The sequence below is a fragment of the Corvus kubaryi genome, unplaced genomic scaffold, assembly GCF_017639235.1.
Source record: "Corvus kubaryi isolate FWS band 111438036 unplaced genomic scaffold, C.kubaryi_AGA036_p1.0 37391, whole genome shotgun sequence".
In the NCBI taxonomy this organism is placed as follows: Eukaryota; Metazoa; Chordata; class Aves; order Passeriformes; family Corvidae; genus Corvus; species Corvus kubaryi.
Window position 1 is genome coordinate 10,345,281 of NW_024581130.1, and position 25,463 is coordinate 10,370,743.

The 25,463-nt window shown below is 47.4% G+C and overlaps 1 protein-coding gene across 3 annotated transcripts in view; it reads right to left on the bottom strand.

The window, feature by feature from the left end:
* The window catches only part of GDPD5 (glycerophosphodiester phosphodiesterase domain containing 5), a 102,846-nt gene that overhangs the window by 25,461 nt on the left and 51,922 nt on the right, over positions 1–25,463 (bottom strand). For all 3 annotated transcript variants that reach the window (XM_042038027.1, XM_042038024.1, XM_042038025.1), the window contains exon 3: positions 757–860. In XM_042038027.1, coding sequence (XP_041893961.1) covers positions 757–860 — 104 coding nt within the window. The remainder of the gene's footprint in view (positions 1–756; positions 861–25,463) is intronic.

The window sequence follows — 25,463 nt, forward strand, 5'->3', positions numbered from 1 at the left end:
ACACCATTTTAGAAAAGGCATTTTTATCATGCTGCTGTTACAAATAATTCAGAGCAATGGTGATGGTTTCACTTGCCACAGTGTGGGTGTGAGCAAAGAGGAAAAACCCATTTCCTCCTGGGAGGAGCCAGCTCACATCACCATGTTGGTAAACGTGCTCCCTTCGCACAGCTCCAGCATCTAAAGCAGATGATTTATTTAAGGGATCAGCTCCCCACTGTGTTTTAAAATACACTTTACATCTTATGTTTGACAAGAAGACGATGTCAAAGCAGTTTGGTTAGAACACAGCCCAAGGTGCTGTCAAAATGTTTTAAGATGCTGCGAATAATAAAAGGGAGTATAATTTCCAGCATTGGAGGCAGCTGGCAACACCCTAAATTCCAGCACATCCCACTGCAAAGCTCCTTTTCAGCTCCTTCCAACTTTGTATAATATTTTCCACACCCATGTGCTTCAGGCTGAATTTTTGCCACGGATATGTTGTGGAATAGTTGCAGCCAAATTGCTCAGCCACTTCCAAACCCAGCCGACCATAGAGACAAACAAACAAAAACCCAGCCACGCAGTGGGGATGCGAGGCCACGTTACATCTACACATGGACCAGGCAGAAGCAGCTCTCCTTCAGTCCCACTTCCCACCTCATTTTCCCTTTATTATCATTGCAACTCCATCCAAAGGATCCAGATGAATCCAAAGCTGTGTTGAGCAGGTGCGTGATGGCAGCCAGATTTCCTAAGGGAAGCTCTACTCACCAGTTGATTTCATTGTAGTCATTGTGAACTTCCCACCAGAAGTAAAACCAGACCAGGGTGAGGAAGAAGGATGAGGTGAGGATGAGGAACCAGAGGCGCTCCCACTGCGGAGAAAAAGAGAAGTCAGTGTCCATAGGATGCCACTTGATCCCAGCTGTGGAGTAAACAGGCACTTCCAAGGGCAGATTTCACACCTCTGCTCCCTGGGAGATGCAACCCTGCTCCCCAGCTCTGGGCAGAGGATCATTTATATAGATACATCTTATGGAGGGCTGGAAGAGCATTTCTCCAGCTGTCAGGGAAGAGGGAATACTTCTGGATATGGAGCTGGGGTTTTGTTTGGTGAGGGGTCTTTTGTTGAAATAAATTCTGCATGGAAAATATTCTAATGAATCCTCTCTTCCCACAAGGAGCAAGGAAGGATGAAAACTGGAAAAGAACAGGAGCAACCCTACCACCGTCATTCCCTTCTGGACCCTGAGCACACATTGATCTTCTTGGAAAATGCTCTTTTCTCTGGTGAGCTCTCCTGGATTTTTAATTATGCAAAACACTGTAGCCAATATAGCGAATAGAAACACTAAAAAATACTAAATTTTGCATCCCTTTCCATGCTAAGGGCTGGAGTTATTTACTTAACTGTGTGTTGACTATTTTGCATCACCCTGGATACCAATCCTGTGATACACAGCTCCTCCTTGTATTCTCCACCACAGGAAAAAGAGCCAAAAGAAAGCAATAAAAAGGGTTGGAATTGTTTCATTTTTTGCTATGCCAAAAAATGATGTTTTCTGCTAGAAATTCCAAATTCTTGGCTGTATAACCCAAATCAAGACACCCAATTTTGCCCAGAGAAGCCATGGCTGCCCCTGGATCCCTGGAAGTGTTCCAAAGGTTGGACAGGGTTTGGAGCAACCTGGGATACTGGAAGGTGCCCCTGCCCATGGGACTGGATGAGCTTTAAGGTCCCTTCCAATCCAAACCATTCCCCTCCTTCTGGATGCCTTGCAGCCTGCACATTTCCAGGATTCCAAACCTCACTTTCCCCATTGTTTGTTGGGATTCTCTTTCCCCCTCTCCGCTTGGGTCTAACACCTCCTTGCACATATAAGTTAAATATGGGTTATATTCCCATATATATTTGGGGTTCTCCAAGGCAAGTGAGGTTTTATGCCCTTTTTATGCTGAAGACCAACATTGCTAAAAAAATCCCACCCTCCAGCTCTTTAAAGGTCAGTCTGGGCTGAGCTCTGCTGATGTTCGTGCACTGGATGACATTGATTTGATAAACAAGCCAAGGAAAACACTTCAAAACCTTTGAGCTTTTTTTTCCCATATATATAAACACAATTTCCCCCTTCTTATTTACATGCAAGCAGCAGAGCTTGTGGCAAGCTCTCCAAATGCTATTTTGGGTCTGCCCTTGAGGGTGCCCTTGCCATGCCTTGCTGGTTTTGTGAAAACCCAGGCAAATTCTTCTATCTTAAGGCATCCTTCAGTGAGTTCAGGCACAGTTCTGGGTGGGCTTTCAGAAAAACACAGAATATTTGATCTTTAAGGTCCACTCCAGCCATTCTCTGATCCAGTGATCAACAGACACAATCAGAAGAGCCCCAAAAGGAAATTAATGATGACAGAGACATTTTACCAAGTTGTAGTTTGCCAGAAAATTTTTGTCAGAAAAAAAATCATAGAATCCTTAATAAGAAATAAATAAATCAATCAGTGTTTCACACACATTCTCCACCCCTTTTGCACATCCCCAGTCCCCACACTATGCCAGGTGGGAGCAAAACCAACTCCAAGTTAAGGGATTTAGGGGGAAAAAACCCCCACAAATTAAAGGAACTTGCCACAGAAAAGCCAATGTTTGATTCATCTGTGACGCTGGCTCACGGATTTTACCCACTCTTGTGCTGGAAGATTGAATCTTGTTTAAAACAGCACTGAAATTCATTATCACAGGGGACAGATTTTCCAGTTTAGGGATTAGTTTTGGTCAACTGAAGTCTCTGCCAGTCTCTTTTGCTGCAACTCCCCAAGCCAGACAAAGCATTATTTACTGCAGTGGCACAGCAAAGCAGAGAAGCTCAGGAAGTTTATTTATTCTAAGATCTGTAGGAGATGTTATGAGGTTTAACTATACACTCTCCCACCAACCCCTCCTACGAGGACTTTCTCAATTTAGTCAAACTTCCTCCTATTTCTCACCTATTTCATTCCAGATGACCACACATATGCCAGGAGACACCTCCCAGCATGGTATCACTTGTGAGCTAAAGAAATCCTTTGACCAGGATTTCTAAAAAAAAATTCCTTTAGAGGAGGTTTTCCTAGAAATTTATCCTCTGCCAAAGCCAACCTGCAGAGCCAATGCAGGTTTAGCCTCTGCCCTGCTCAGGTGAGACTCCACCTGCAGAGCTGCCCCAGCCCTGGGGCCAGCAGCAGAAGGACCTGGAGCTGCTGGAGAGAGTCCAGAGGAGGCCTCGGAGCTGCCCCAGGGCTGGAGCCCCTCTGTTCTGGAGCCAGGCTGGGAGAGCTGGGGGTGCTCACCTGGAGAGGAGAAGGCTCCAGGGAGAGCTCAGAGCCCCTTGCAGGGCCTGAAGGGGCTCCAGGAGAGCTGGAGAGGGACTGGGGACAAGGCATGGAGGGACAGGACACAGGGAATGGCTCCCCACTGCCAGAGGGCAGGGATGGATGGGAGATTGGGGAGGAATTGTTCCCTGGGAGGGTGGGCAGGCCCTGGCACAGGGTGCCCAGAGCAGTTGTGGCTGCCCCTGGATCCCTGGCAGTGTCCAAGGCCAGGCTGGACGGGGCTGGGAACAGCCTGGGATAGCGGAAGGTGTCCCTGCCATGGCAGGGGGTGGCACTGGATGGGCTTTGAGGTCCCTTCCAACCCAACCCACTCTGCAAATCTATGGATTTGTCTGCCAGACCTGTTCCCTGCTGAATTATGGCTGAATTCCCAGCTTAACACAAGACAGTTCTAGAGAATTCTAGAGAAGCCACACTCATGGTCCATTTGATATCTACTTGATGATTCCTTATCAAGGGTTCAGATCACCAAACTGCCCACTTTCCTCCCATAAAGCAGATCAGCACGGTCTCAGGATTCAGAGCGTGATTTGGACTTAGAACAGAGAAGCAACACTTCAGATCTTAAAAACCAGGACTGCCCAGGGTGAGACTGCATTGCTCTGAAGTGGTGATCACTGCATTTACATGTGCCCCTCTTCCTGAGGTTTAAATATTTTAACAGGATTATTAATCATAGACTTAGAAAGGCTGGAAAAGAACTCTACGATCAACAAGCTTAACCGTATAATATAATTAATATTCTTCATAGTATGTCTTAAGAGTAATATAATTAATATTTATATAGTGATAGAAGTTACAAATAAATTCAATATATTTAGAATTAACATTGACTTAAATTACATAATTAAGCTGGTTCTATCAGAAGTATGTCCCAAACCTTGCCTGGGGCCTGCAGGCAAAACAGAGGGTTCAACATGTGAGACATATTAAATTCCTTATTTACTACCACATATATTCCCCAAGGTTGCTGAAATGCTGCCCCATGAGCTCAGCTGCCCCCTCACTGTTCCTTTGGACCCAGCTGGGAAGCAGGGGCAGTACAGCACTCTTGGCTCAAGGTCTGATCCATGAAAGCCAAGAAAATCCAAGGCCAGAGCCAGATGATCCCCTGACAGTCCGTGGAGTAAACAGAACAGATGGATTTTGCTCCACTGAAGCTGCTGGAGTCACCCCAGTTGACACCAGTCCTGAAATGCCATCCTCCACCTGTGCTGGTTCCTGGAGTCCTTGTCAGCTCATCCCAAGCAGGATTAGCATCCCTGAGATCCACCTACACCTCCCAGCCTCGGGATGAAACAGCAGAACCCTGTCCTAAGCAAACCCACGCCTCCAGCATCCGCCCTGGCACCCAGAACCCACACAGAGCTTGAAAAGGAACTGGAAAGAGAGAAGCCTGCTTTGAACTGGGAATGGGTCTGAGGAAATGCCAGTGCTGGATGGATTAGGGCTCCATTCCCACACAGATGAGCTCACAGGAACCATTCCATCAACGTGGGTGAAGTCCAACGTGTGCACCCACAGGAGCTTTCCTGTGAAGGAACTCAAATGTCACTGCTGGAGCGTGCTGCAGTTCATCCCAGTACAGCTCAGATGGGAACAGATGGATTTTACATTCCCTCCTGGATTCACATCTAAGTGCGAGGATTGCGCCGTGCTCACGTCACCCCCGCTCTGCCCCCAAGCTCTCCCAGAGCAGCTGAAACCACAGCAAAGGGTCCACCTAAAGATGCCACCTAAAGATTCCACCTTAAATACAGGGAGGAGGCTGTGGGTGCTTGGAATTGAGGAGATCCACCTCAGAGCAGATGGATCTTCCTCAATAAAAGGTATTTTCTTTCGAAGACCGAAAACCAGAGAACATCAACAGCTTGGAGCAACCTGGTCTGGTGGAAGGTGTCCTGGCCCACGGGCAGGGGCTGGAACAAGATGATCCCTAAAGTCTCTTCCAATCCAAACGATTCCATGGCTCCTGCCAACTTTAGAAGGAGCCACCACTGATGCTGGGCAGAGGAAACAACCTAAAGTTGTGCAGAAGTTTAAGTCAGATGAGTGCGGCAACTGGGGCATGCCTTTTGTTTTAATAAAAAGGAAAAAAGAGGAAAAAAGGAAAAGGGGGGGGGGGATGGAAAAAAAAAAAAAGGGGAAAAAAATGGGGAAAAAGAAAGAAAAATGGGGGAAACGGGGGGGAAGGGGGAAGCCGACCCTCTTGTTTCTGGAACTGCCAGTCATCCACCACAAAGAAAGCTCTTATTCAAGTCAAAGCCTCTGGGAATTCATGGCTTTCAGTCCCTGTGGAGGACTCTACCCATCCTCTGTCTCCTGAGCACAGTAAACCTCCTGTTCATTCATTAAAAATAATTAAATAACGAAATAAAAATCAAACTAGAACAGGAAGAAGCTTTTTAACAATGTCTGCCCCCTCCTCTCCCCCCGCTTTTTTTTTTTTAAATCAGAAAAAATCCAGTTTTGTAAAACAGAAGCCTTTTATAGAAAAGCTAATATTTTAAAGCAATTTCTTGCTGAAGGGCATCTTGGCTTGAGGATGGAATTTCTGCTGAGAGGAAACTGGAAGGAGACTGAGCCCTCCCAAAAATCTGGCAGTGCACTGGGCAGGCAATGCACGAGCAGATGGAAAACAACAGCACGTGGAGCTGATCACACACACAAACAAAATCCAGTTTGGGCATCTTCCTCCAGCTCCACACTGTAAATCTCCCTGCTGGAAGTTCTATGTGCAGACAACAATCAGAGATATCCAACACAACCACACCCTCCAACTTGGAAACGCAACAAGGCCTCAAAGGTGTTTTATCTCCCTGCAGTGCACACCATCCTTGTGTCACTAAATATCCACCAGCCCAGGCACCTGCCTTTAGCAAATAAATGGGTTTGTTGAGGGATCAAGGCCATGCAGTCCTGAGCAATCGCTCTCTACCTCAGGAGCAAATCCAAGAGCTGGACTCTGACTGGAGCACCACCATCACTCAAGAGTGTTTTCAGATCATTTTAATTCACTCCTGGATACAAAAAAGAGTTTATTAAGGAGTCTGCACTTCACTATTTTCTGACATTTTCAAGAATCAGTCTGCTGCAGGCATTTGTCAGTATTAGTTTGGAGAGGAAAGGAGGAGAGCTAACATTTATCCAGAGAATACAAAGGAAAAACTGACGGCACCATTCTTCATTTCGGGATTACCCAATCAGACCTCGTCCAAACAAACAAAAGATTATCTTCAAGCAAGTTCTTAAATCATCTCTGAGGATGAAGGATGACTCCATCTCCAACAGAACCAGAAACTGAGGATCACCAAGAACAAGTGTCAGCTGGAGTATTTCGTCAATGGGAACAACACCCCAATTCCTAAGGAGAAGTTACAAACTTTCATTACAAACTCTCAGTATGTGAATGCGGAGTCCTTAAAGCAGTGGCTTGTTTTCAATTCCCACCCTCCTCTGGATTCTGCTCCAGGGTTTCACCACCACCCTCATGGGGAGAAACTTCCCGACTGTCTGACTGGATGTTCCTTTGATGCAGACTGTTCCCGTTGCCTCTTGCCAAGGGCCATTATGGCTGAAGGTCTCAAGGCCAGCTTGGATAGGGCTTGGTCCAGTGGAAGGTGTCCCTGCCATGACAGGGGGTTGGAATGGGATGATATTTAAGGTCCCTTCCAACCCCCCAAAAATTATGATTCTGTGACTTTCTCTACAGCTACTCCTTAGCTGCCGAGAGCAGCAAAATCCTCTCTTCCCACCTCCAGCTGCACAACCCCAGCTCTCAGCCCCTCCTTCTCTGCCCCTGGCTCCTGTTCCAAACAGTTTGGTGGCCCCAGTGGGTTCACTTCTGTCTGTTCTAAGCCTGCCTTAGTTATGGGGAGCCCTCAGTGCTCAGATGTCTTCTCTCAAGTGTCCCTGGAGAGGAAAACCCACATCTGGCTGCACTGTCATCGTCACAGCGCAGGATGCAATCAGCCTTCATTGCCAAAAGCACATCCAGCAGCTCAATCTCATCTTGCAGAGGAACAGAACTAATGGAAAGCACCTTGCACTCCAAGGATTTGAAGCATTTAAGTGAGCAGATCAATATACTTCAGCAGCAAATGTTGGCCTAACAGACCCTGCGCACATCCGGAGCAGAACCAAGGTGCCTGGGATGAAATTCCCTCACCTTGACAGGCTGCAGAGGGATCAGGCTTTCATCCCTCTCTCAGACTGAAGATTCAGGGACACAAGAGAGCAGGAGGAGTCTGCAGGACTCCACAGTGCATCAGGCAGCTCCCACAGGACTTTGTAACCTGCCCAATGGTTTTGTTTTCTCTTCATCCAGCAACTGCGACCATCTGGTGCAAAGCTCTGCTTGAACACCTCCTCCACCTCTTGCTTTTTACTCCTCATCCTCAACTTTCTGCCTTCTCCCTGTCTTGGCTTACTCCTTCAAACTTCATAAGGAATGAGATTTTTCCCATTTGCTATGGCCCTCTCCAGGCAGGAGAGGGACTGACTGGAAGGAGAAATTTGGGAGCACAGCCAATTTGAGCCAGTGTGGTCACTTCAGAAACACTGCCAAGGTTTTTTACTCCTTGTAATACGCTGTGGTTTTGCATAAGAGGCACCTGCCAATCATTACAGAAACGGGAAGAAAAAGGAAGAAATTGGGTCTGAGGGACAATGGGTCTGAAGTAAGGAGGAAAGAGAAGAAAACCCTGCTGCTCTGGCTGCTGAGGCTTTGACACTTAACCAGATGCTTCCTAAAGCAAGTCAGTGCACATCTCAGACACATCTTACTTGATTATGGCAAAGGCTGGGCTAATGGTTCTCTGCACACCTTGTTAGAAAAGGCCATGAATGAGATTTCTGAGCTGTGACACGCTCCATTTACAATTCCATTTAGCAGGTCACAGAAAGTGGCGGAGAACATATTCCTGAAATATGTGCTCCTGCTGGGGCTGCTGGAGCTGAACTGCAGCTCAACAGATGCAACTAAAAAGAGCCAAATCTCTAAAAATATCATTGTTACACTTTGTAAAACACCTCGAGCTCCCAGACTCCAAAAACACAACCAGAAAGGGTAGGGCTGATTCCCTCCGGGCTCCAGGGCTTACAAAGCTGGGAGCAATCAGGCAGTTTTCCTTGCCTAAATAGCAAGGAGAGGGATAAAGGGATCTAAACTGAGGGATAACCCACAGCTGCCTGCCCCCCCCTCCCCACACAGTCTGCCAGAGGACCAGTTTCTCTTTAGGTGTCCATCACCCAACAGAGGCGGCATTTCACTGAGTCCCCAGCATTCATCACAAAAAGCACAGGCAACCCTTGATGGCACCAAGATGGGAATTCCTGTGCTGTTCCAGACACAGAGCACAGCTGGAGCCAGGGCTCTTTCTGGCTGTTAGTGGCCCCTGGGGACCTTCAGCAGCAATAATCATGTCCTGGACCAGCTCTGCCTCCAGCAATTACGTCCTTCCTCTTTCACTGAAGGCAGAGGTAAACAAAAATCCCTGAGGGAGCCTCTGATTCATGAGCAAACAGGACAGAGTGATAGGGGATCCCCAATCTATCCCCCACAGAATGATTTACTCCCACAGCTCCTGATGATGTGTTTTTAACCGACTGGATTCTGCCCAGCCAACGTAACCAGTGCTTCTGGGCAAACTCATGGAACGATCCAAGTATTCCAAACCCATTCCTGATGCTAACAATGCACTACAACCTGCTTTTTTCACCAACACTTTGCATATTCAGACGCCAAGGGGAGACAGATTTCTTTCCAGATGAAATAGGTCCAGATTTTTCAGTTGTTACTGATGAGGCTCATCTAGGGAAGGAAAGCAAAATACAGCCCATGGTTCTTGCAGAGACCAACTGGCTGAGGTCCAAGGCTTGCCTGAAGTGGGGCACCTTGCTGGGCACAGCATCCCTGCTGAGCACTCATCAGCATCAAGCAGCAGGAGGATTTCATCCTCAGTGCCTCCTGTGGGTGTTATTCCTGCCAACTCATCCCAGCCTCCTGACAGTCCTTTGCAAAGGCACATGATGTTGCTGACTTGCATTCAGCTGATGGTCCACTTTAATTAAGGCAGCAGCATCCTGGGGCAAGGGGGTGAGGATTAAAAGCAGCTTTAATAAAAGCAGGCTCAAAAAAAAAAAAAAGGACTATATAAGCTACCTAAGAACACAGCCAATGAAGGCTATTAAATGTAATGGCCTCAGTGTTACATTTTACTCAAGAAATCTCAGAAGAATATTATCACCAGGAGGAACATTTTGTGCGTATCCTGGGGGTTTTAAAGGCATTTCCTTAATGGCCAGCTTCTGGCTCCAGGTGGAAATAGGACATTTGGGCCCTATACCCGGCCTAGAGAAGATTGCAGTCTCTAAAAACCCTCAGCAAAGCTGTGACCCAACCACTCCGCACCTCAGTGGATCACTCAGTGCCAGGGGAACCAGCTCTGCATTCGCCTTTGCTGACCCTGTCTCTGTCCTGGCCCCAGACTGCTTTTGCCCTTTGTCCAGCTCAGGCTCAGATGTGTCCCCAGCTCTGTCCTGTTGGGTGGTGATGGGTTTAGTAAGCACGGCTTAAATATGGGAAGAACAGTGGATGAGAGAAATCCTGAATATTTATCCCTATTTCAAGAGAATTACTATATTTCAGAAGCATTTACAGGAATTCTGTTGTAAAATGCTCTGTAAACTATCCTAAATAATCTGACATAGATGTCAAATAGATCCAAGGGCAAATGATTGGACTGGGAGAAGAAACACACAGTAAATTCATTCCTTGGACAATTTTTCCCTTGCATCTTACCCTTGGCAGCAAATGTCTGCAAGACAACATCTAAAAATACTATTTTGTCACGATGCTTGGCACAACAAAAACAAACCAAGGATTTCTGTGCTGGTTGAAAGGGCAGGAGCATCAGCAGCCCGTGCTGGAAGACAAAGTCCTGACAGTAAAAGAGGCAGTGGGTGCCATTCTTGGTATCAATATCCACTTTCCCTGGATTACACCCAGTTTGGGTCTAGGAAAACCTTGCTTGGGATGACCAACAAATATCAGCCTGTGGTACCTCCACAGCAAGTGACATCTGCCCTCCCCAAAGCCCCCCTTGTGTCACAGTGGTCACTTTGGTGTGGCTGCAGAGTGCCCACACCAGCACATGCAGAAGGACAATGCTAAACCAGGAGCATCAACACCAAAAGGCAAAGCAGAACACTTCCCCACATGGAAACCCACACAGGTTCGTTCTTCTCCCTCCATTGGTGGCACAAGCAACAAGGCAATGACATCTTAGAAAAGCATTTGCAAGGGTTGATCATCCAGCAATTCTGCCTGAAGGGTCAGCTGGTCTCCAGCTGAGGAAGCAGCAAGGAAAATGGTAAAGCAGTAGGTGTCTAAATGTTTGTGTTACTCAGAAACCACTGGGAGGCACAAAAATGAGGACTAAAATAAGCAAAATTTATAGGCTAATAAAAGCTGCATCAAAGAAATGGAAGGTCTGACTTACAAAAAGTCCCCTTCCCACTTCCCAGCAGCTCTGACACATCACACTCACATCACTGTTGTTGCAAGAGGACATCTTATGTGATGTTGATAAATTCTGGCATGGCAAAGTTGAATTATGTAACAACTCTGCCGTGCGTGTCTAGACAGGAGCCAGGAGGTTCCCCTGCAGCTATTCCCTCTCAGTACCCATCACCATGGCTGAAAGGCAAGCAGCCAACTCACAGACAAGAGGAACAAGTTGTTACCATCCTGTTTGTTTTAAGCAGGAGCAAGAGCCTCAATGCTCTGTTGAAAACCTGAAATGCCTCAGTGCATGTGCTGAAAAAGGCCCTGCAACTGCTTCATCTCCTGCTGCTTTCCAGGGCCAGGGCAGCACCTGAATGGTGCCAAGCCCAAGAGAGGGGCCATGCCCAGTTAAATCTGTTTTCTCTCTCTTCATTTAAAGTTGGAGCATCTGCAGCAAAAGCACAAAGACAGGCTTTGAGCAAGAGACACAGCCTGGGAGATGAGGAGTTCCCAAGGGAGGAACATTCCTGAGTCACCTTTCCGGAACCAGAGCAAATTTAACATTTCACAGAACAAAAGAATGGTTTGGGCTGGAACACACCATGGGCAGGGACACCTTCCACTGTCCCAGGCTGCTCAGACCTCCATCCAACCTGGCCTTGGGCACTGCCAGGGATCCAGGGGCAGCCACAGCTGCTCTGGGCACCCTGTGCCAGGGCCTCACCACCCTCCCAGGGAACAATTCCTTCCCAATCTCCCATCCATCCCTGCCATCTGCCAGTGGGAAGCCATTCCCTGTGTCCTGTCCCTCCAGCCCTTGTCCCCAGTCCCTCCCCAGCTCTCCTGGAGCCCCTTCAGGCCCTGCAAGGGGCTCTGAGCTCTCCCTGGAGCCTTCTCCTCTCCAGGTGAGCACCCCCAGCTCTCCCAGCCTGGCTCCAGAGCAGAGGGGCTCCAGCCCTGGAGCAGCTCTGGGGCCTCCTCTGGGCTCTCTCCAGCAGCTCCAGGTCCTTTGCTGCTGGCCCCAGGGCTGGGGCAGCTCTGCAGGTGGGGTCTCACCTGAGGGGCAGAATCCCCCCTCCCCTGCTGCCCACACTGTGGGATAAGCCCAGGAATCTCTGCTGGGAAGCAAAGCAGCACCCCAGAGGGCTGCCCTTTGGGAAGGAAACTCAGTTCATTTCCTTGCCACAAAGTTGTTTGCAATCCCAGAAAAGACATTTTAACCTGGCTCATGTTCTCAGCTCTGTGGAAGTGGGAATAATTATCCCTCTCATCAAGAGCTGCACGTTGATTAAAGCGCCTCCAATGGAAGGTGGCACAGAAATAGCAAATCTGCCAAACTGCTGCTCCTGCACCTTGCTGCACTCCAGAGTTTGTCAAACACCGGCACAGCCAGCCTGACTTTCCACTCCCCTTTCAGAGGACAACCTGGAGAGGGCAATTTCAGCAATTTCAAAAAACCCTGCACTGAAAATAACCCCAAGCTCAAGGTTTTTCCTACCCCATCACTCCCTGATCATAAATCATGCCAGGAAAAAGGTGCTAATCCTGCAGCTCTCCCACATGACTGGGGACAATTTGGATGAGCAAACTGCTCTCAAACCATCTCTTTGCACAACCCAACGTGGAATTCAGCAAGTTGGAGATAAAGCCCTTGTGGTGGCCAGGAGAGGGATGGACCAGACAGATCCCAGCTTGGGGAAGAATGCAGGGAAAGAATTCCCACAGAACCACTGGTCTGCAGCCTGGAATTTTACAGACAATGGCAAACGTGGCTTTTGGCTTCACATCTGGGATAGATAAAAAATAATTTCCAAGCTAGTAACAAATATTTCCAAGCACAGGAATAGATCATGCCCAGAGTGTCCACAATGCCATCCCAAAGGAAACTTTTATCCCAACCACACAACCTCTCTCCTGTTTATGGAAGAGACTGTGGCCCAAAATGAGGCACAACCTGTGCCATACCAAGGTGTAACACCTGCATTCAGTGATCCTTCTCCACCTTTCTCATGGAGCAAAGCAGCTCTTCAATCTACTGCTTGGAAAGGAACCTTGGCAGACATCAAAATGCTCTAAGGGCTGCTGACCACACTCAGAACCAGTTTTTTCTCTTCCTACTCTCTTCAGATCTTGACAAACATCTTGGACCTGAAGGAATCTGAGATAAATGCATAGTAAAGAAACAAAAGTCGAATTTTACAATAATGTGATTTTTACCTCCCCTGCAAAGAAAGCTTTCCAGCCCATTTCTCTCCTTCTTCCTGCAAGAGCAAAACTGCTTGTGCAGCAAAACCCATGGCAGGGAAGTCACCTGCAGAGTCACTGCAAAGTCATCTGTCACCTCTGTGAGCTTTGTCATCACAATCACTAAGCAGAGGTTTGTACCATTGAGAAAGGGAATTCTGGGGAGGAATGGCCTTGAACTTCTTCTGCCTTTGGCTGGGCTGGGTTTTTTCAGTGCATCTGAGAGCATCAAAGCAGCTTCAGTGAGAAGCAGCTGGTGAGAAAAATGCCTAATTTTTCAATCAACAGCTAAAGCAGTCATGGTTCTTAATTATGACTAATTATATCAAGGCACATTTGGTATAAAACACCTGTTTGTTTTTCAAAATGAAAATACAGCCAGCACTGCCTACACAACGCACAGGAAAAGTAAAACCTCATTTACAAACCCACTTGAGGGTGTCAACTGTCTGCCTGCAGGACACCCACCCCAAAAACTCCAGTCCTCTGTCACAGGAAATACCAGGATTATCCACGGCTCCCATTTCATTGGGACTGATGGCATTTCTAAATATAGCACGTGCTAAGCCAGATTTCCCATTTTTTACAGCCTCGTCAGCAGTGTGGTTATTATTGCTCCAGATCTGCTGAGAGAATATCAAGAGTATTTCACAGAGATCCATAAGGACTCTCTGTTCCTTCCTCTCCGAAGGCAGGCCAGGAAGCTCAGAGGTGGGAGGTGCATCTGCTGTTTCAGCCCACAAGGAACCTCGCCTTGGATTTACTCCAGCACCAAACAGGCTGCAGCTTTCAGAAGAACCAGGAGAAAAGGGAAAGCAACACCTCTGACGCCAAGCAGGAGCAGACTCCCTGAGGGATGTGATCTTTTACATTTTCTTGTTGCATTTAATACCCAAACCTGGCTGATTTTTCCCTTACCTGTCTCATCACCGGGGGCATTTCCCAAAGCATCTCCTGGGCTGTAGCCAGCAGCTCTGGGAGCAACACAAAGGATGGAGAGGACAAAAACAGGGAGGCCTGACATTTAAAACATTTTTTTTTTCCACCACACAAATCTTTGATGAGCAAAGCTTTCCTACCAACTGTTCATCCATCAAAGAAACAACATCAGAACTGATTTTCTCCAGCCTAGGCTCACCCCTCCAAAAAGTCCTGCCTAAAGCAATGACTGCACCATGCCAGAGTGGAAAAAACCAAAAAAATAATAGAAGTAGTGTCAACAAATCTCCTGGCAGCAGCCTGTGACCACAACCCAACCTAATTTACAGCTGATCTCGCAGGAGGAAGGAGACAGGAAAAAGGTGGAATATGCCCCCACCCCAACCTCAAATTAGGAAGCCACAGGGAGAACTGCATATGGATGTTGGCATTCCCAGCAAGAGAACTGTTGCCAGAGGCAGGCACAGAACCATCCAGTTTGGCCAAGTCTCCAATAGAACAGATCTGGACCATTTACAGGAGCAGATCAAGCTTGAGGTCACTTACATGATCCATTAAAAAAAAATCACACTTTGGAGCATGTCCAGGGAAGGGAACGGGGCTAGGAAGGGGCTGCAGCACCAGGAGTGGCTGAGGGAGCTGGGGAGGGCTCAGCCTGGAGAAAAGGATGCTCAGGGGACATCTTTAGGCTCTCTGGGGGTTTTGTCTGGAGAATCTTGTCCAGAAGTTTGGGCTCTGCCCATCAGACAGCCTGATGTTTTCTCCTCACACACCACCTGCATTAGAAGGTCTTCAGCAGAAAATCTGGACTTGAGAGGAACTGGAAGATTTATTTCTGTGGCCAAGTCTTTTTCCTCTTGCTGTGCTCCATGCTGAGTGCAGAACTGAGTTATCAACATGCAGTGCTCCCAGCTCACACAGCTGATGCATGTGGGAAACCAGCAGACAGACGTGGCAGCTGCCTGAGGCCGTGCAGGAACACAGAATAAATGTGACAGAATCAAACAGTAGCTCAGACAGGGCTGAACTCTGCTTTCTGCTGGCAGGTGTTTAAAAGAAGCAAATAAACCTTATTGATAGTGCCTTGTCAAAACTATGGCCTGTGGCACACAAAAAAATGCTTCTAAAAACAACCAACCAACCCAAAACAAGCCAACCAAATAAATAAACCAACCAAAGAGAAACCTAAAAACCCCACAAACCAAAACTCAACGAACACCAGTTACAGACTCAGAATCAGCAGGGCACGCAAACAGAATCACAGATTGGTTTGGGTTGGAAAAACCAGCTCCAAACCCCTGCCATGAGGGCAGAGGTGTAGGAAAGCAACTCATGTCACCACTGGACAGCTCAATTCCCCCACCAGGAGCAATCAGATGAGCTACTGCTGGGCTGCAGCCATGGATTCAGGACGCAGCAGCACCCAGGGAATAAACCAGGTGGTGCCAAATGGGACACACCAGCCCATAAAAGCAATTGCACCTTAGATGCTATTGAGCTTAATGAACTGCTCCTAAATTATTAGGCCTGGCCTGATGTAATATCCCTGGCCTGCCCTGAGCAACAATCTGTGGGTTTATTGGATTATAAATTAGAGTCAACAACTCGAGCAGGGTACAAATTAAAGATCTGCTTTGGAAGCAGAATTACCATAATGCCATAAATAGTGACACATTGCACCTCCCTTCTTTTATTCTTCGTTACGTCAAGGCTGTGCTTTAATTTTACAACAAGAACCCTGCAGCTTGTGAATCTTCCCTCCAACAGCATCGTTTTTAACCAAATTATCCTTCTCTGCTGGCTGAGAACACTGGGACCAGAACCCCCAGGTCCAGCAGCTCTCTGGCCACTCATCCCCACTCCCAGAGCACTGTGGGGACCCAAGGGCACTGGACTTGTTGAACCTCATCCCACTGGCCTCAGTCCATGGATCCAGCCTGTCCAGACCCTTCTACAGAGAATTCCTGCCCTCAACATTCCCACCCAACCTGGGGCTGCGAACTGAGGGTGCCCTCAATCTCCTCCTCCAGATCATGGATATGGATATTAACCAGGACTGGCGCCAGTCCTGAGCCCTGGAGGGCACCTCTGCTCTCTGGGCCCAGCCGGTTTTTGACCCACTAAACAAGCCATGAGCAGCCAGTTTCTCTTGGGAAATGCTGTGGGAAGCTTTACTGAAGCCCAGATGGGAAAATCTCCAGTCATCCTGTGGAGCTGACACAGGTTCCTTTGTCCCCTGAGGACACAGCAGTGTTTGGACACGTGGCAGACACTGGGCAGAGATTTAGGGCTTGTTTAGTCCATAACTCAGCCAGCTCTCCACCCTTTCCGAGCCCTACCAGGAATTCAGTCGATCCAGTCCCCACCACCTTGGGTACCTGCTCTTCTAGCCTTGCACTCTTCAATGTTCATTTTTAGTGTAACATATTCAAAGAAAACCCCTCAACCTTTCCCAAAGGTGAACCATCATCAGATGCTCCAGAGGGAAAGTCACAGGGAGGCCACGGGAATCAACAGGTCTCATCAAGGCTCAGGGAGCAGCCAGTAAGTAACAACTGGAAACCACTGGATTGAACATCCCTGGACACAGAGTGAAGCCAGGGAGAACCAACCTGCCAGTAAAACACTGGGATTTTCCCTAAAAATCACCACCACAAAGCTTCTCCAGAGGAATCATTACAGTCAACAACTTCACACAACATCTAAGCATCTGTATTTTCTTTTTGCCCCTATCCTGCAGTTCAGAAAACAGGGAAACGAGGTTAAATCTGGAATTGTTACTGCCATCTCGCTGCCTGTAAAAAGCACAATACTCTTTGTGAGCCCTGAAAACAATTAAAAATATTTCCTGCTCAGGTTGAGGCCACTACAGGGTCCTGCACTTGCTACAGACACAAGCAATTGCATCAGGATAAGCCAACCCATTCCATTTTGCCCACCAGCCTTCTCATCATCCCTACCTGAAAAGCAGTGTTTCCAGAAGGAGACTGATCTGGATAAGTTGGTTTTCAATATTCACAAAGCCTCTGAAGAGACAAACAGTGACCCTGAGTTTGTCTTTCATGCTCAGAGGCCACAAAACCAAAGCCTCTATTTGCAGACAGCAAATCAATCCTGACACCCTCTCCAAACCTCTGAGAAAATTAAAATCATTTTTAAACCCCAGCAAACTCTGACATCTGGAACTTGACTGCAGCAGGACCTCGAGGAGGATAAATAGCTGCAATTTTGCAGGCAGAAGTGACAGCACACAGCTACAGAGGACTCCTTTCCTACCACTGGAAATAATTAAATTCATATTTAAATCACCCTCCTCCCACCAAATGATATGAAAGCAAATCCACTGTAGAAAGTTCTAACAACCAAAAAGCAGCAGCCAAGCACACCAGGAGCACATTACTTATTTCCCCAGCTTTCCTCACCAGTGTCAGTGTTCCTACATAGTAAACACGGCTTAATAATGGAGCTAAAGTCCTCCTTAAGCAAAATTTCGGGAAGCCAAGGAAAACAAACCCTAATCCTATTTCAAGCCAGCGCTGTGATGACAGACAAAAGTGTTTAAACAAAGCTCAAGATGTCCATACAGGAATTATTAAGCTCAAAGCCTCTTTTCCATCAATGCAAAAAGCATTTCATCCCAACCCCACAAGCAAGGCAAGAGTCCAAAGACTTTGGAGTGCATGAATTGAATGATTTTTCCCCAAAGTATGTCCACATATTTGTTTTTTCTCCCCTTACTAATTCCTTCCTGGTCATCTTTTGAGGTGTTTGTAGAAGGTGGAGCCGGCCAAGATCAAGACCTCCATTAAAAAGGCACTGTAATTCAGAAAATATCAATTTTCCACCCGGAAAATGACTTTCCAGAGGTAACTGGGTGGCATTTAATGCATCTCCTGATTCTGAAGGCATCCACAAACTTTAACCTGCTCCAAGGAGGACAAAACATGTCCAGAGGAAACAATGATATCTGAAATTTTAGTTTTCTGTTCTCCACCAGGAGTTCCCACCCAATTTTAACACCCAGCAGCCTCTGAGCAGGTCAGTTCTGAAAAAGTAAAATAGAAAAAAAAAAAAGAAAAACATGAATAGCAGAAGGAACACTCTGCCTGTTTCTGAGAAGCACCATGAAAGTCACCCAGATCTTTTCTTTACAGCTCTCAGAGCAGGGCAAAATAAAATCTCTTTCTTAGTCCGGTGTTGTCTTTAAATCAGCATCATCAGGAACAAGAGGACAAGAACTCCTTGTCCTCAGCCAGCTCTGGTGCAAATGAGATACCTGAGTTAAAAGGGGTTGCCTTTGAGCAGTCAGTCTGGTGTTACTGCAGCTCTTAGGAAAGAGATTTTGGGTATTTCTCTCCTTTCAAGCAAATTAAAAAAAAAAAGGAGATCACAGAAAGAGGAAGAAAACCAGAACAGGTTAAAAAGAGAGGGAAGGAGGTGAACACCAATTAAATAAAAACCACAAAGCGACATGAATCATTGTACTGCCAAGAAATGGGGAAAAAAAGGAAGAAAAGAGTTCACTCAGGGCAAGATTAGCTGTTGAACAAGCCCATGCTGGTGGAAGCAATGCAGACGTGGAAAAACTGGAGAGTTTCTTTTCCTGACTTCAAACACCCTGGAGGCTTCAAAGGCACTGTCCCCTCACCTCACAGAGCATTTCAGTACCAGCGATGGGAGAACTTTCTCACCGACCACATTCACCCCACCCCCCAAGCTTCACTGAAGGCTTCTGAAGAAGGCAAGTCCAGAAGTTGCTTTAAAAAGTCATTATTGCCACCTCTGAAAAACCCTTCAATCAGTGGTGAAATTATAATGGAGGCCATTTCAGCTTTTTACCCCTCTAATAGCTTTAAACATTGGTTGCAAGTGTTGAAAATCTCAAATTTAATTTGTTTTCAAGCCACAGAGGCACTGGACTAATAAGAAGCTAAGTGCTGGCTTCTCATAAAGCTGTTTTAGTGCTCATAAACCACTTAATGTGCCAGCACCAGCAGATGCTTCCCAGATTCTCCCTGGGGTGCAGTATCCAGGTTGGCACTGGGATCCATTTACAAGGCACAGGTAAGAGCAGCATCTTAGGGGGAAGATGACAATTCCCATTTGGAGATAAGTCAGAAAGGAGGAGAGGAAGACAAGTCTTCATCACCAAAGCTGTCCTGCAGTGCTTTACAAGCCCTCAATAATAAGGGGGTGCAAGATTTGAGAATAAAACAGATGCAAGAGCATCTCGTGCACAGCAGAGAAACAAGCCCAAAAAGGGCCCAGAAAAGCAACCAGAAATTCCCTGCAGCCTCCACCAGGAGCTGCTGCAAACCCCACCCCTGCAGTAACAGACTGCCCCATCCATGGGGTTTGATGTGCCTGCCCAGCATCATTCTGAAAGGAGCGACAGGAGCATTTCTAGGCAGCACCTGACTCGAGGTGAGCCCATCCATCACTGCTGGCAGCCTCAGAGGCAAATGCGTTCCCTTGGGATGCCACTGGGGCCAGCTTCCGTGAAATGACAGGCTGGAGAACAAGTGGTAATTGATAAGGAAAACAATTTGGGAGCACAGGCAGTGTATCAACTCATGAATCACAGCCAGACAGAGAGGGCAAAGAACTGCTCAACTTTAACCCTGCTGCAAAATATAATTGTTCAGCAGCAGTTACCAGTTGATTTAATACCTTAAAACATCCTGACAAGTCTGTGAGGCCTGGGTCACCTCTCTATCACTTTTCCCCAGCTGCAGCTGCTTTAAAGCTCTCACACGGATCTGCTTTGGAGGAACACATTCAGCCCAGGAAAGCCTTGTTTTCCAGAGCAGAAAAAAGTGTTTTCCTGAATTTTGCAAGATTTTCTAGAAAAATGAGTGAGAATCATGGAAACATACAATAGTTTGAGTTGTAGGGGACCTTCTAAAGCTCATCCAGTCCAACCTCCTCAGCAATGAGCAGGGACACCTTCCACTCTCCCAGGCTGCTCCAAGCCCCAGTGTCCAACCCGGCCTTGGACACTGCCAGGGATCCAGGGGCAGCCACAGCTGCTCTGGGCACCCTGTGCCAGGGCCTGCCCACCCTCCCAGGGAACAATTCCTGCCCAGTATCCCATCCATCCCTGTCCTCTGGCAATGGGAAGCCATTCCCTGTGCCCTGTCCCTCTATCCCTTGTCCCAGGTCCCTCTCCAGCTCATTTGGAGCCCCTTTAGGCCCTGGAAGGGAACTGAAAATGTCTATTTCCACTTCACTGACGTGACGAAGAAACACTGACACCTTTGAAGGCAAAGATTGGTGAGGTGAGGGCCAGACCCCAAGCCTACATTTAGTTCATCTCATCATATCCATCATTCAGGGCTTTGAGTACAATTAAAAAGAAAAAGCCCAGAGGAATACCAGCTATTACAAAAAGCAGCACACAGTGGCAAATCCCAAACCCACACAGAAACCTGAATAAGGAACTTGGCTTGAAAGGAACCACCAAATGCAAACATTTGGGTTTGCATCACCCAAGAAGTGGTGACAGTTCAGTGTGTGGGTTGTTAAGAGCATTATCCTACACCCAAATCAGAGCTTGGGGGGTTGAAATGGCAACAAATCCATTGCATCAGCTCTGCCCACATTCCAGAAGTGGGGAGAGGAAAGGCAAAGCACTCTGCCTGCCTGAATTACAATGCTATCAAGAGGCCTCCAGGCTGGCATGTCACACTGCTGAATTACAACACCCTTTTCCCAGCACACATTTATCTCCGAGGATGGAGGGCTGGGACAGAATCCCAAGGGAAACACCCCTCATTAGTTCCTCTGACCCCACTGAACCAGCTCTGTTCCAGACGGAAATGAGACTGAGTGCCCTGACTGCACATCCCCCACTTAGGAAGGGGCTTCTGCAAAGATGCACAACAGAGCCAGGGCCAGAAAACAGCTCCCAGTTCCTTCTTCTGCCAGTTCCCCCAGTTCAGGTCCGTTTGGGCTGCTCTGAGACTGAAACAGGAAAGGACATGAGGGGGAAAATACAAAGAAAAAAACCCCAAACACCTTGAGATTAGCATTTTACAGAACCACAGAATGGATTGGGATTGAAGAGACCTTGCTGGTGTCACCAGTGATGAATTCTGAATCCCTGGGATCATCCTTCTCCCTGGAACCTGGGAATGTGCTCAAGCATTTCCCAGTGGTGCTGCCTGCTGCCTGTTGGTTTGGAGGTGAGGCGTGTGGCACTGGGGCTGATGCCACCAGGAATCACAGCTAACCTGGAGGTTTTACAGGGGTCTTCTCTGCACTTTTAGCTGGTTTGCCTTCATATCCAGGCTCTGGATAATATTCCAAGTGGCCCCTGAGCAGGACCGACCTTTTTATAGGTGATTGATTGGTTCCTATAGCAGTTTCAGAATTTCTAATCCTAATTTCTAATCTGGGCACCCTGTGCCAGGGCCTCCCCACCTTCACAGGGAACAATTCCTTCCCAATATCCCATCCATCCCTCCCCTCTGGCAGTGGGAAGCCATTCCCTGTGTCCTGTCCCTCCATCCCTTGTCCCACATCCTTCTCCAGCACTCTTGAATCCCCCTTTAGGTATTGCTTTGCAATTAAGAGCTCTTGCAAATCTGAAGCTTGTGAAAGCAAATACCACACTCACATCCATCTCTTCATTAGTTATTCCCACTGAAGACAATTAAAACCCTTAAGCATTACAAGAGGCTCACTCCAGCTGAGTAACTATTTAAAAGACAACTCTGAGTAAAATTTTTCTTCAATCCCAAAGAAATTAATTTACCACCCATTCCTCTGTTCAGCTTTGTGGGCTCACCCCAGTGAAACTGGTGCTAAGATGCCAAAATAAAAGCAGAGGTTGCTTTAAATTTTTTGGCTGCCATTTCAGGCCAGGCTGAGCAGAAGGATTATTTTTATTTGATTTTCTCAGTTTCCTTCTATACAATACACCAAGCCACCTCCCATTTGGTTTAATATCCTTGCACAGGGCAGACTGGCCCCATCCCCAAATCCTCCCATCACAAGACCAGTAATAAAGTTTGAAGCAGCAGCAACCCCAGTTTTCAACAGCTGCTGGTGAAAATTAACTGTAACTTCACTCTTCTTTCCAATGAATTCCCACATTCCACAATCATAAACTGTCCAACTCAAAGAAAGCAAGAAAAGCAATTTTTTTACTTATCCTGAAATAAGAATAATATAAAGTTCTACCTTAAACAACTGAATATATAAAATTCTTCCCAGATCTCTGCTTGAGGGCTCCTACATACGCAAAAAAAACCAACCCAAACTTTTCACAGATTTATAAATATTGTGGAAACAGTGACAGGCTCCTGGCGAGGAACCGGTGCCAGAGGTGATGGAAGTAAACCCAGCAGGAACAGCCAGTGAAACACAGAGCAGGGAAGGAAAATGGGAAGGAAAAAAACAATCACAATTTCCCAGGTTGGCTGGAAGCTTTAAAGACTTGAAGTTGTGTTTCAGACTCAGCAACAGGATTAAACAGAAGAGGAATAACTCAGTGACTTTTGAAGGAATTTTTGCTCTCAGAGGAGCCCCGTTCCCCAGCTCACCTGTTTGGTGGAGGATAAATGGTGCCCTGGGTTGTTTTTCATGCCAAGCATTACAAAGATGACCCAGGCTGGCAGACACTGCTCATGTCGCCCCTACTGCCTTTCTGCTGTCAGGCAACTACTCAGCTACCAGACCCAAAATCCCAACCAGCTGGGGCAAGTTCATCACAAAATAAACAAAAGCAACCAACAAACAGAAAATCTTTAAGCAACAACAGCAGAAATCCAACAAAAATACAGCCAAAAGGTGATGATCCTGAATTAATTTCGACTCCCAAACAGGTAAGCTCTGTCTGAGTCCTACAAAAGGCTCAGAGCAGCTGAACAATATCCCAAAATAAGAAGTATATGAAAATACAATATATAGAAGGAGGTCCCTGGGACCATCTCCAGTTCTCTGTTTCTCAGAGGGAGTGTGCTCAGGAATAGCTGCAATGCCTTTTTATCTCTCTAAGAAGTCCATGTGACCACCCAAAGCAATCTCCCTAGAAAACATCATTTTTTCCAATTAAGATACTTGTCAGATTTTATCTATTAAACTGGAAAGGTTTCTCCACTCACTCTTCAGGTGAGCTGATGGACATCAGATAACTAAAATCAAGAAGAACAGACAAATATTGGATCAGATTGGATCCAACTACTGGACTGCTTTATTTCCTTGCCCTTCATCCTCCCTTCCTCTTCCCTAGGCTGTATCTTAAGTTTTCCACTCTCCTCTTCCACAAAATCCCAGGATGGTTTGGGTTGGAAAAGACCTTAAAGCCCATCCAATGCCACCCCTGCCATGGGCAGAGACACCTTCCACTGTCCCAGGCTGCTCCAAGCCCCAGTATCCAACCTGGCCTTGGGCACTTCCAGGGATCCAGGGGCAGCCACAGCTGCTCTGGGCACCCTGTGCCAGGGCCTGCCCACCCTCACAGGAGGGTGTTCCTTCCCAACATCCAATCTTTATTCAACCCTTGCTTGCACAAAGGCAGGAGGGGGAAGGAAGGAGCCCAGAGCCCAGCAGGCTGATCTCCTGCTCCTCCCCAGCCCCATCACTGTGCCCAGGCACAGACAGGATGTCAGGCAGGACGACCTCGAGTCTGACCCAGCTGGCAAATCCTCAGTGCTCACATTTTGCTCCACAAAACGCTGCCCCATCAAAACACAGACTTATTTATCCCACAGGATGGTCCAGAGGGCAGAGACACATCTGGTAACAAAAGCCACTGAATGGGCTAATGTGCCAAAGGCTTTCTGCCCCAGCTTTGGTGGCAACCCAGTGACCTGAAGGCCTAGAATAAAAAAAAGAATTAGAGCAAGGAAAAACTGAAGTGCCTCTCTTTCAAGGGGAAAATTGATAAAATCAGGGTCTTGCCCAGCCTCCAGAGGCGCAGCGGACATGAACAGAGGCTGTCTGAAACAGTGGACATGTCAGATTTACCAGCAGGAGGTTAGGGCTTCGCTTCCCAGAAACAAGGGTGCACTTGTTCCTGTATCTGCCAGACAAGGGGATGCTTTGTGCAAGTCACAGAAATCGTGCATTTCTCTAATACTTGACATATGGAAGGCATTCACCTGTTTTTCCCTAAGAGAGTTCTAAATGGGTTCGGTGCACTGCCAGAGGGAAACCAACAAGGCCCAGCAGTGGCTGGGTGTCCAAAGCCAGCATCCCTCTGGAGAGGAGGCAGAAGCTTGGCTTATTTATTCATTACTGTTTTTTAAATCTCAAGGGTGAAGTGCTGGGGAAAGAAAATAAACAATCAGCCATCCTGGGAGTAATTTAAATGCTGGAGTTGGCTCATCACACAAGAACTTGGATATTGCAAGCCCAGCACATGACAGACACTGGCCCATCATAGGTTCCTCTTTGCCTTGTGGTGTTTATCCCTCGCTTCTGGCTGGAGAAGCAGGAATCCCTGACGGCTGCAGACAAGAGCAGCAAAATAGTTTGGTCAGACTTGAGCACACAGCTACTAAATCCTGCAAACACATACAGAGTAATTCTGCATCAACCTCGAGGGGAAAAAAAAGCAGTGAAATGAGAGACCCTTTCCAGACACTGCTCAGCTAAAAGTTCCACCCCCACTTCTGATACAACTTGATGCTCTTGAGCCTTTTGGGGAAGGAAAACACCCAGACAAGGAGGCGCAGTCACAGAGGGCCGGTTTGCTCAGGATGTGGGGTGGTTTGAGTGGTGACAAAGCAGGCGTGGTAAGCAAAGCCTCCAGTAAGGCACCACAGCGAGTTCTGAATTACAGGAACCAGGTTCATTTTTCCAGAAAGGCCACAAGAAGTCACGTCAAAAAACGTCACACGTGAAGGGACAGCAGTGAGCAAGAACCAAAGAGCTTTGTGGTGAAAGGAGCAGTCTGGGGCAGCGGAAGAGCCGACACGTCACCAGCACCAAAAACATCTACCTCTCCCCCAAGCATTATTAGATGGGATATTGGGAAGGAATTGTTCCCTGGGAGGGTGGGCAGGCCCTGGCACAGGGTGCCCAGAGAAGCTGTGGCTGCCCCTGGATCCCTGGCAGTGTCCAAGGCCAGGCTGGACGGGGCTTGGAGCAGCCTGGGATAGTGGGAGGTTGGAATTACATCATCTTTAAGGTCTCTTCCCACCCAAACCATTCTGTGATTACAATCAAGGGAAGGGTTGGTTCCTGCCAAAAGGGATGAGAAGAGGAGCTGGGTCTCCCCCCTCTACCTCTGCTAAGCATCCAGCTAATTTCATCCCACTGAAAAGGCTTAGTTTTAAATCACTTTGGGAATTTTAGCCCAGCTAAGACACTTTTGCATAAAGGGGATGTTAAAGTCACCAGCCTCCTGCTGTTCACATCCCCCTCAGATCAAGAGCTGTCACAGCCTGGTCCCTGCCCAGCAGCCTCACACACC